General features: G+C 42.4%; 1 protein-coding gene across 1 annotated transcript in view; it reads left to right on the plus strand.

Moving 5' to 3' along the window:
- LOC5572106 (tripeptidyl-peptidase 2) overlaps window positions 1-12,893 on the plus strand; it is a 30,414-nt gene that overhangs the window by 11,649 nt on the left and 5,872 nt on the right. The window contains exons 3-6 of the mRNA XM_021842717.1: window positions 972-1,602; window positions 1,928-2,851; window positions 2,905-3,061; window positions 3,124-3,469. Of these exons, the coding sequence (XP_021698409.1) occupies window positions 972-1,602; window positions 1,928-2,851; window positions 2,905-3,061; window positions 3,124-3,469 (2,058 nt within the window). The remainder of the gene's footprint in view (window positions 1-971; window positions 1,603-1,927; window positions 2,852-2,904; window positions 3,062-3,123; window positions 3,470-12,893) is intronic.

Below are 12,893 nucleotides of genomic sequence, written 5' to 3' on the forward strand. Positions count from 1 at the left end.
TTTGACAAAAAACTATTTATCATGGTCTAATCACTTATCAAAGTGAATCCTTTGACCCAACGATCCTCCCCATTAACAAACATCCTTCCCAGTAACCTTTGTGGAGATGCAGAGGCAAACACGGTCTCCAAATAGCAAAGGTTACACACTAACATTCCTTCCCCCAATCCCACCTGACTGCAAGGACGTGGCCGGCGCCGTTATTGACCCTGTATAAATAGAGGCACTGAATTATGCACACTGAAGAAGACTATGGCCAATCCCAGCCGAACTTCTAGTTGATTCTTTGTGCATTTTCACTGACTTCGGTCAATCACGGAATAGCAACCATTGCTATGTGTAGTCAGTCTAAGCTAAGCTAAGCTAAGCTGAACGCAATTAGAGGCTTATAAAAGCAAATACTGGGAAAAAGCTTAGGGCAGATTAAAAGTGCCAGTACTACCCCTATCGCTACCGGCAAAAAAAAACTTCTCCCAGGAATTCTATTAGGAATTATTCCAGGGAATCTTTGACAACTATTCTTATCATTCCTCTATTCGACTAAATATTTCTCATGAAGTTACTCCAAAAGTTTATTCAGCATTTCAACTAGAAATTACTTCTGCAGTTCTTCCATACATATTATCTCGGGTAATTTCTTAAATAAAATCTCCATGGATTCTACAAAAGTTTAAATACTAAGGCAATAATTCCAGTAATTCCACCTATGGAATTCTCCTTTATGCAAGCCTTTATGGAATCATTATGAAGGTTCTGGAACCAGGACTGTTTGTTTTCTTGGTTCCTGTTTGGTCTCATTTTTGTTCTTGTCTGATCGTTTTATGGTCAGGCATTAGGCACATATCTCAGTCGCTACCAGCCCTTAGCTGGACAAACACCAATTGAAGCATTTCACAATCTTTGATTGATAAAATCCCTATTTAAATGCGTGAAAATGTCATAATCTCGTTTTTACCCAACCCCCATTTCAGATTGTCCCCGGAGGAGACGTGAAGGTCGTCGAGCGGTACGATTGTTCTGGTTGTGGAGATGTCGACACGAGTAAACAGGTTACGGCCGCTCCGGATGGAACGATTGTGGGCCTGTCTGGCAGGGTTCTGCGTTTGTCCAACGTCATGAAAACGAAATGTCCTTCGGGGGAATATCGCATCGGGCTGAAGAGTATGCACGATCTTTATCCCTCGCGTATTAGGGATAAGATTGTCGCAGATGCCAAGCTGAAAACATGGGACGAAGCGCACAAGAAAGCCATGGCGGAAGTTAGCCGAGAGGTGGCTGATTTCGAAGCGAAGAATATTAATGCACAGAACTTGCCGCTGAGAGAGAAATTGAACAAAGAGAATCTGGATGGCACGGTGGAGTTCTTGAATGCGTGTGAGAAAAAGTTCTCCGATCTTAAGACCACTTACGACTGCGTGCTGTTCTCGACTGACGATGGCTGGATGGCCGTAATCGATACCACGGAGAATGGCGATCTGGAGAATGCAGTCCACGTGCAAGAGTACAGCAGGGCACATGAGATGGTCAATCTAGACGAGTTTCTGTCTATTTCGATAAATGTCCATGATGGTGGAGATGTGCTGGAAATTGTGGGGATGTGCTGTAAGTATGAATTGCAAAGATCTTTAGTTAGCGATAGGCGGGGCATAGTGAGCTTTTTGAATAGCGATAAAATAAGCCGCGACGATTCAATCTTGCAGACAAATACTTACCTAATTTGGGAATATCATAGTTTGTGATGATCTCCGCGAAAAGGAGCTGTCTAAATCGGGTCATTAACACTTCAGTCGTCGCGCTGTTGTATTTTGTACAACACTGTTGAAAAAACCTCGCTTTCCTTTCACAACAGCAGCGTGGTGGTTCTTATGGTGCCAAACCACGCGACGACTGGATGGTTAATGTACATATTACTATTTTACTTTTTCAGCAAGCCACGGTACTCACGTCGCCTCAATTGCATGCGGTTTTCACCCGGACAATCCAGAACTGGACGGTGTTGCTCCCGCGGCAAAGGTTGTCTCACTGACGATCGGTGATGGCCGATTGGGATCGATGGAGACTGGCACTGCGCTGGTGAGGGCGATCATCAAAGTTATGGAGCTATGTGAGGCAGGTCGCAAGATTGATGTGATCAACATGAGCTATGGAGAGCATGGCCATTGGTCCAATTCCGGACGAGTGGGAGAACTTATGAGCGAATTAGTGAACAAGTATGGCGTCGTTTGGGTTGCCTCAGCTGGTAATCATGGACCGGCACTGTGCACCATCGGAACTCCTCCGGACATAAGCCAGCCAAGCTGTGTGGGAGTTGGTGCTTACGTATCTCCTGAAATGATGGAAGCTGAGTATGCACTAAGGCAGAAACTGCCAGGCAACGTCTACACCTGGACTTCCCGGGATCCTTGCATCGACGGTGGATTCGGAGTGACGGTATGTGCTCCCGGTGCTGCGATAGCCTCTGTTCCTCAGTTTACGATGTCCAAGGCACAGCTGATGAATGGAACGAGTATGGCAGCACCACATGTCGCCGGTTCAGTTGCTCTGTTGATTTCCGGCTTGAAGCAGAAAAATATCAACTTCACTGCATTTAGTATTAAACGGGCCCTTTGGAACACTGCCACCAAAATCGACTACGTTGACAAATTCGCCCAAGGAAACGGTCTCTTGAATGTGGAAAAGGCATTTGAGAATTTGACCAACTATAAGGATTGTATAGAAAACTATCTGAGATTTTCGGTCAGCGTGGGAGGGAATGGCGCCAAAGGTATCCATATGCGCCAGGGACTGCTAACTAAGCCGGAAGAATTCAACGTCAGTATTGAACCTGTATTTTTCAACGATAAATATGCTTGTAAGTTCTTACATTGTTGAAAAGTTATTGGATTCTAATGATCTGTATTTTAGCCGCTGCTGATAAAATCAGTTTCAACGTAAGACTGACTCTCATTCCAACGGAATCATGGATTCAGTGCGGATCTTTCCTAGATCTGTGCTATTCACAACGTACAATCTGCGTGAAAGTTGATCCCACCGGTTTGGCTGCCGGTGTTCATAGAGCAAGGTAATTATTATATTCATAATTCACTTAAAAAGATATTTATTCGCATCAATGCACATTTCCAGTATTAAAGCATACGATTCCTCGTGTGTTGAAAAGGGCGTCTTATTCGAGATCCCTGTAACGGTTGTGCAACCGATTGTGGTGGATCCCAAAAGCCTAGAATACACGCAAACCGAAGCTATCACCTGTAAACCGAATACGATTCTGCGGAACTTCTTCCTGGTGCCAAAATACGCCACCTGGGCCGTGTTGGAAATGATCTCGGCCGACAAGAGTGACACCGTCGGGGGAAAGTTCCTGATCCATACGATGCAGATCTTGCCGATGAAGTACTGCAAGGCGCAGGAAACGCAGAAGATATTGCCGGTGAACAGTGTTTCCACGACGGTGCATCCCTTCAAGTGCGTGGTGAGTATTATTGCATTTATGTGAAATACCAACAGATTTTTTGTCAGAACCAATACAGGATTTACTCATAACCATCCACTTAAAGGGTGGCTGTGATGAAGAAAACAATGTTATGTACCTTCCGATGTTGCCGACGATGCAGGAAGAAGAGAATAAGATCAACTCCATGCGATCGTGGACAAAATCCGGAAAGGTGTTAGCAAGATCTACATGTGCTATTTCAATTCATAGCTGTGGAGCCTTAAGATACAATAACGGTGTTGAGAGGGTCGAAAAACGCCGCTTCATAGGTTTTGCCTGGCGAAGAGTGCCGTGGAGATTGATTCATCAAACTGGAGACACTTCATTTTAAGGATCTTCATGTTTTGAATGTTATAACGAACGACGTATCAGCAGTGATCTATTTTCCTTCTTCGATTTTCTCTTTTCATTGTTATGCGAAATTCAATGCATCGTACAAAGTACAAAGATCGACAATCGACGATAAGAAGTTCTTTAACAATAATAACATTCGCAAACATTGACCTAAGTTATTAGCGAAAGATAGAACCGATGAGGAAAAATTGAACAAAAATACACATGAAAATAAATCTTCGAGCTGTTTAGTAGAATACCTATAAGTAGATGAAAAAAACGTATTTAGTACTATACCTTTTAATTCCACTAGAGTTTGTATCCTTTGACAGATACGCGTATTTCGACCTCAACTGTAAGGCCGTCTTCAGTGTTGTGTACTAGAATACACATCTTAATGGCGATACCAAATGCGGAATTGCCATTTAAACATTTTATATTAGATTTTTGATGATTGATGTAACGTGGGGGCTACCCCGTTTGGCATAAAGTCATTGGGCATAAAGCTATTTGGCATAAAGTCGTTTGGCATAATGGTCATTTGGCATAATGAACGTTTGGCATAAAAGAAAAGAAATTAGAAATTTATGTATTTATTTATTTATGATCAGATCTTTTGTTCCGTTTCTGGATGCGAAAGGAACGCTTCGTGTAGGAGGACGACTACAAAACTCAGACCAATCGTTTGAGATGAAACATCCCATAATCTTGCCTAAGTTTCATCGTTACACGGAGCTCCTAATCATCAATCTGCACCTTGAAAACCTACATGCCGGACCGACACTGGTAGTGGCTACACTTAGTCAAGCATATTGGATCTTTGGGTGCCAAACAATCGTCCGCAATATCATCAATAACTGCGTCCGATATCTTCGATGGAAAGCTAAAACCGCAAAGCAGCTACACGCAAAAAAATTGTGCGGTAAAAACTACCATTTTAGGGGGTTAACTTAAGCGCTCGCACCGGCAATTTTCAGCAGACCAGAAATGCGCTTGATTTTACCATGTCTGTAGTCGAAATCAGATTGTTGTTAATTATTTCTGTCAAATGTACCAGTAATGTGGTGTGATGTACCGTAAACATACACTCAAAATAATCCAAACGTCAAGGCTACGTGAAAACATACGTAGTTTTTTTTCCATCGCACTTTTCAGGTAACAGCTACGTGAATGGTGAGTGCCGGAACTCAATTCCGCGAAGCTCGAGGTGACTAAGATTTCACGTAACAGCTACGTTATTGTTTTGATAGCTTTCATAGGTATGCAATAGTGGTTTGGATATATATTGGGTTTTCATTTCGTTTTTCAGAAATCCAGGAAAATAAAGCAAAGAGATTTGAAACATATTAGAATAGCACACGTTTATTGATTTGATTCGGTTTGCGATTAATTCATTCTGAAATATTTTATTGTCTTAACGGAATGTTATTTTTTTTGCCGGCTGCCTGAAATCCGAGCTGAAATCAATGGAATGTTAGTAAACCAAAAAAAAATATACTATAGAAGAACTTACCTTCATTTTTAAACCATATCAATTCGATTTTATCACTTCTTTTAACTAAAAACAAAATGCACGAAACTGAAATGTTACAATTTCTACTCGATGTTAACACCTGTACCAACTGTCAGAGGAAAACTTTTGTTTACAAAATTTGAGTGGCAATGAGCCACTCAGTTCTACTAATAACCAACGTCGCCCTTACATGAAACGTAAGTGGAAATCAGCTACGTGGAATTCACGTAGACTTGATGCAACACTTCGGTGACTTTTAAACAGGTTTTGAGTCTGGCTCACGTAGCGATTGGTGAGTCTTACGTTGGTCAGGTAAATTTTTTTTTTTTTTTGTAAAACTTTGTTTATTGTGCGATTTAAAAAGTATTATTTACAATAATTCGTTTAAATTCCGCAATTCAACGCAAATTCTAGTCCGCTTACATCAATTCTATCGTTAATATTGTTAACATAGCAGATGTAATAAACAAATAGTCTAAGTATTTCAGTTCTTTTCGTCTGTCCGATGTTCTCCAATGAGGGTTGAGAAAGGTTCGTAAAGGATAATCTGCGCCAACCATTCAAAATCGTTGACACTTTTCTTTCCAGGAACTGCCACGCTGCCATCACACGGGGACATTCACTAAACTTGTGTTGAAGTGTTTCTGTCGCTGCACCGCAGTGTACACAGTTTTCTCCATCCGTTCGCCCTATCCTATGCAACAAACGACGATGTTCTTTTTTCTGATTCACAATCAGATAGAGTTCGCTACGCTCCATCGACGATAGTTTTTTCGATGCTATATTCTTCCAAACTCGGGCCCAGTTAACGTTTGGATTTTCCAGTTCTACCTTTGGGGGATCCGTTTGTTCAACGTAGAAACGATAAATCAGATCGGCGGATGGGTTTTGCTGAATTTGAGGTGGCAAATTTGGAAAATTTTGGTGAATCAATTTCAAACAAGGATAATCTGGGAGGGGATTATCTTGGCCAATGAAGGACTTATAGTATACCATGGAGTCGATGTCGTGGATGTGCCGATTTATAAGCAAAGCCTTGCACTTGAAGATTGGGAGGTGCAGCTTTAATCCACCATGGTCTGTGCTACGCGCCAATTGCTGTATCGGGACACGCGCTGGATTACGGCTCCATATAAAACTGCCCATTTTTGCAGTGATCTTAGCAATGTGCACGCAGTACGGAGGAAGTATCGAGGAAATATACCACATTTTGGAGCTTATGAAGGTATTCAACAGAGTTATTTTTTGATGCAGCGTGAGTGCGCGCATACCATGCAACCATACCAGTCGAGTGAATGTCGTCACCAAAGCATCCCAATTCAGTGTAACCATCAATCTGATGGAATTGGCGAAAATGACACCCAATATTTTTATCTTGTGTTCGGTTGCCACCCATGGCACTCTTATTGGGTTCCCTTCCAAAAAGCCGACGTCGATAGATTTCGTTTTCTCCCAGTTTAGCTTCGCTCCAGCAATTCGCTCGAAGTGTGTGAATACCTCTCGAACCCTCTCGAGTCTTGCTATCGTCGTCACAATAACAGTGATATCATCTGCGTACGCTACTACTAAATCGGTACCACACTCGCGCTCCAGCTGTTTCATTAGGGGGTGTAGATACAACACAAAGAGGTGCATCAATAGGGGATCGCCCTGACGAACCGAGCGCTGTATGGGTATTGCTGCTGAGAGATGTCCATTTACGAGAAGGCGTGAGGATGATAAATTTCCTATTCGCTCTAACAGTTGCACGAAACCGCGACTAAATCCGAGAGAGGTCATAGTTGTGTGCAGAAAATTTCTTCTTACACGATCAAAAGCATTTTCGAGATCGAACGAAACAAGTTTTCCTCTCTGTTTTCGTCCGATCAGGCTGGCAATTCTATCTTTCAGTGAGAGAACAGCCTGGTAGATATTCCGATCAGAATTTGAGCACTTCTGGCTACGGGTGAGAATCTGATGATGTTGCATTACAGTCTCTAATCTACCTTTGAGAACACGTGATAGGATTTTATAGTCTACGTTAAGTAGAGATATCGGCCTGTAGGAACGAGCAGAATCATTTGTACCTTTCTTTTTAACTAACACGATTACACCATTTACAAACTCGGAAGGAAAATTTTGGGCTAACGCTTCGTTGATTACAAGATTGAGCTCTCGGTGGATACTATCGAATGTGCGCTGGTAGAACTCCTTCGGAATTCCATCGGGACCCGGTGATTTTCTATTTGCACTTGATTTTATGGCCGAGTATATTTCTTCCGTAGTTATTTCGTTAGTACATGCATCATTATGGACGTCTTCTAGTGGGATTATTCTCTCGCAGTGGAACATGTCCTCTTCAGCTAGCTCACTTCTTCCTTCCGTGTAAAGATCTCGAAAATGTATGAACAAATTCTGCACGATAGCATCCGATTCATGGAGAATTTCATCGGCTTCCCCCTGCAGTCGTGTGATGATTGTCTTCTTTCGTTTTCTTTCTCCTAACTGGAACGTAGAAAGTGGTTCACCTGCGACATATGTTTCATTTATTCGCACAAAGTGTTGCGTGAAATTTCGCTGTGATGCAAGCATTTGCGCCTTAATGCGGTTAATCGTGGATATCATGTCTCGGTTTTGATAGTAATCGTCATATGCCAACCTTAATTCTGCATATAATCGTTGGTGCTCGTGATGGAAGTCATCGAAAACAGCTTTTGATTTCCAACGAAAAAAAGATTTGATCTTCGGTTTGGCATATGCGAGCCACCACGTTATCCACGATGGATAGCTACGGCGCTGGCGAGTCCAGTATTGCCAACGAATTCCAAATTCACGGATGTTTTCATCTGTCAGGAGGTGCGGGCGGAGGCACCAGAAACCTGAGCCATGTGGACGGCCGAGAGAGGGAAGACATAGGCGCACGGTCACAGCTAAATGATCGGAGAAGGAACAGACATGTGTTTCGGTAGTTCTCAGTTGCTCATAGAGACCACTACTAACATACACACGATCAAGCCGAGATGCCGAATTGTGTGTAATGTATGTTGGACCTGGGGTACGCGATCGAAGTTTTACCCATACATCATGGAGCTGTGCTTGAAGTACGGTCGCTTGTAGAGCCGGACTGTGGTTGTTATTTGTTGCATCACATTTCCGAAGCACACAATTGTCCCCTGCCAAGACTACGTGTTCGGTTTGGTGCCGAAGATAATACGCGATCGTGTTGTTGAAGAATCGTTCTCTTTCCGCACGCATTGCTGTCCCTGATGGTGCATACACGTTGCAGAGAGTAGTGTTATTAATCTGTAGAGCTATTAACCTGCCGTCGAGACTCTTCTCCACCGAGGAAAATTGAATGTGTTCCCTCAGCGCAAAAGCTGTCCCCCGCCTCATGTGGTCCACATTACAACCTACGTTGTAGCCGGGAAGACATAGTTGTGCATTTTCAACCTCCTGCAAAAATATGATGTCGAGGTCCATGGTACGAATAAAATTTTGATGAGCATTGAGCTTAGTCGCATTGGTTATAGTGTTGATGTTTATTGTGGCAATGTTATACGAAGTATAATCCATGGTGAAATCTATGTTCTGATATCTTCGTCGTTCGAGAAGTCGCTACGATCATTTCGAGGTTTTTTGCCCGGCGGTCGCCTGCGTGCTCTTCTCACATACATCGAAGTTGATTCATCGGTCTCGTTTTCGATGCCTTCAGGAGATGCCGGTCTTCGTGTGCTGGTTCCACATCCGAGAGCGTTCTCATCTGCGTTATCCGTTAAGTTAGGGAGAGGGAGTGGGGGAAAGTCCGCTTCTGAGCGTTGCTTCGGCGTCTTGTGGGTAGTCGTCGATGCTGGTGGAGGCATTGCTCTATCTGACGATTCAGGAATCGGTTTTGTCAGTGTTTGAGTGACCGGTGGCTCCGATGGAGGAGCGATAGGGATGTTTTTTACAGGTCGTGACTTCGGTCCTGATGAATTTGGATCGTATGGCTTTGGTCGTGTTGGTTTGGGTAAAGTCTGCTTCGTCACATTTGCATATGATTTTTGGACGAGCAGTTTTTATTCTGCACACAAGTAATACCGTTGTGTACGTATTCACCGCAGTGCTTACATGTCTGTTGCTGCCCGAAATATGACAGATTTATCGTTTCTCCGTCAATTGTTACGAAAGATGGAATGTTGGTGTGAACCATCATCCGCACGACCCGCACTCCAGTCGGAATGCCGCCAAAGTGATATTTTTCATCCCACATCAGCTCGTGTATCGATAGAACATCACCATATCCCGACAAGAATGCGGTAATGCACTCGTCCGAGACATCTTCTGATAGATCTGTGAGTTTTACCTCTACAGCTCCATCTTCTAATACGATTCGTAGTGGGTAGACCTTTCCGTCAACCTCTGTCGAGTGCTTGTTGTCGTGTTCGGCAGCTACTCGTTGTGCCACTTCAAGCTGTCTCACTTTCACGAACGCACAACCTAGACTTCGACTTATCTGGATTCTCGCGACATCTTCGCGAGTCAACCCGAGTACAGTACCCACAAAATGGTGAAGCTCCTGATAGCTTGGCTTCTTATCGGGGCCCAGATAGCCGTAGCGGTAAACGCGCAGCTATTCAGCAAGACTATGCTGAGGGTCGTGGGTTCGAATCCCACCGGTCGAGGATCTTTTCGGGTGGGAAATTTTCTCGACTTCCCAGGGCATAGAGTATCTTCGTACCTGCCACACGAAATACGCATGCAAAAATGGTCATTGGCATAGTAAGCTCTCAGTTAATAACTGTGGAAGTGCTCATAAGAACACTAAACTGAGAAGCAGGCTTTGTCCCAGTGGGGACGTAACGCCAGAAAGAAGAAGAAGAAGCTTGGCTTCTTTGGTACTTTCGAATAGTCGATTCGAAAAGTATTCTCGCGGCGACTCATCGCGAAACATTCGCACGCGGCGACGAAGAACGCGATACGAAGTGGCTCGGCGATGTCCAGCGAGAATTAACGACTTGAAGAAACAGTGCTTAACTTCGTAGACTTTCTGTGCGAAACGCGACTGCTCCGCTCAGAAGTTGAGCGCTAACTGAGCAAAATGCACGAAACTGAAATGTTACAATTTCTACTCGATGTTAACACCTGTACCAACTGTCAGAGGAAAACTTTTGTTTACAAAATTTGAGTGGCAATGAGCCACTCAGTTCTACTAATAACCAACGTCGCCCTTACATGAAACGTAAGTGGAAATCAGCTACGTGGAATTCACGTAGACTTGATGCAACACTTCGGTGACTTTTAAACAGGTTTTGAGTCTGGCTCACGTAGCGATTGGTGAGTCTTACGTTGGTCAGGTAAAATTGACAACAGTGATATAATTGAGAGCTTACGTGATTTTTCACGTAGCACCGACGTTTGGATTTTTTTGAGTGTAGTAAATTGATCTGAAATTGCATGGTAGTTTCAAGAATGGGCGTAGTCAGCTAAAATAGTAATTTTTACCACAGTATTTTTTCCCGTGTAATCACGGTGTCTCTGGTAGAACAACATTAATATAAAAAAAACAGTATCGCTAAAACATCCACCAAATGAAAACTTGGGCTTTTCTCTTTCATTTGAGACCTGTTTGGAAATGTTCTATCGGGGGGTCCTGAACATTTTTTTCAAAACAGTACAATGCCGTTTTTTTTCAGTACTGATTTCTTAATTATGGTTCACATAGTCATTTTCTTTCCTGCTTATCTAGGTAGCCATGAGAAAATTTACTACGAATAGTTAACGAATTAATAAAAAGGATTTAGGATTATACCATTCTATTTAAACTCAAAGATGCTGTCGATCATATGCTTCGGAGTTCTCTGGAACCTTAACATGATTCCAAGCAACTTGAAGATCGAAATGCACGGTTTCACTGGCTTGTTTCCCGTATTTGCTCAAACCACTTCCTGTGATTTAACATAACTCCGGGATATGATAGCGCAAATGTGGAACTTCGAGCTATTGGGTAAGCAATCCACGTTTTTGAAAAGTTCTCAACCTTTTCTGCAAAATCATCATCCAGACTCGTTTGAAAACAACTTTTATGCACCTCATCGAAATGATCGAGCGCCTGAAATCCATTTTTTCATTGAAAAGAGATAATTTACAGAACAGTACGATAAATTTCAATTGCTGGCAAACTTGGATCCCATTTCACTTCCAAAACATGCCGATTTTTCAAAAGCTTCTGACAGTTTCAGCTGGTGAATCCACATTTGCTGTGGCTTTGGCAACTGATGATCCTCACCTGTGATAATAGAATTAATTTAAAGGTCATCTTTATAAATCACACAATCAAACTGCTGATACTTACCCTTTCTTCGACATTATTTGGATCAATGTATTATACTTTTTTGTCAATTGGATTTACAACACCTAGTGAAATATGCAAGGATGGTGGTGGGCAATTTGTTCGTCGGGTGATCTATCGAGCAGTGGATAGTAAATACAATTGAAGAACTGCTCCGCCAGTTTATGGTCCGAGCCGAGACTTTTCCATTTCACGGACGCGTATGTAACCAAGTATTCGTGGATGAGCAGCTACATTGGATAGATCTTTTTTTGTGTGGTACAGTATGAGCAAGGAAATGTTCAACTACCTCCCATTATAACGCAAAACAGATTGACGATTTTAAAATCTCCAGCAATAAGGCACCTAAAATTATTCAAAAGCAGCAGTGTCTTCATAATTTTCTCAATATTGCCATATTTATCTGAAACGACAGAAGCAACAGCAAGCAGCAACAGTATTTTTACGCCAGTATACTTACATCGGCCTTGAGTCCCGATGACGTCGGAATTATGCTCAATCGAGAGGGTAACCTTAAACGACCCTTCTCCATCGCTTGCAGATCGAACTGCCCAGGCCAACCCCCCCTGTTTGGACGTCACTTAATCAACTAACCCCTGAACGTTTTTACAGTATATTACAGGTTTTAATTAAGTTTCTGCATTATCGTTCAAATCAAAGTGCAGATGTGTTACCTCTAAAAACCCCTAAACTGATTGATTAAGTCTGCTGATTTTGAAGGCGATATTTGGGGTGATTGCAACATCCAAACCCTTTAGACGGCTGCTCAACTGCAACGTTCATCTGGTGCTCAAATCACATTTTTTCTAATCAAAAACAAGTCATCAGCGAACAAATGTTTTTTTTTTATGTTGCACATTGGGTGGTAAACCGTGTAGATTCAACAACCAACCAATTTTTGTAGAACAATACCAGACTTTAATCTTGATGTCGTGAAGAATGTGCTGTTCAATAATATCAACCATGATTGCTGATAACGGTTGCAGGCATTTATTTTTTAAACACAATACGCAAATCTTCGAACGATTTTCGGTTTCATGTTTCAGGTCTCCTGACAGAGTGTAGCGTAAATATATATTTATTAATAGGTGTGAAATTGGGATATATTTATTGTAATTATTAACAGGCATACCTCTGATCAGCAAACCAAAATGTTGACCCAAAACAATGAATTTATAAACTTATCACGCGACACAAGCACCAATTTTTCGCTATACCACCTTAGAACGCGACAACTTAAGCAATGCAGC

Source organism: Aedes aegypti, chromosome 2 (assembly GCF_002204515.2).
Source record: "Aedes aegypti strain LVP_AGWG chromosome 2, AaegL5.0 Primary Assembly, whole genome shotgun sequence".
Classification (NCBI taxonomy): domain Eukaryota; kingdom Metazoa; phylum Arthropoda; class Insecta; order Diptera; family Culicidae; genus Aedes; species Aedes aegypti.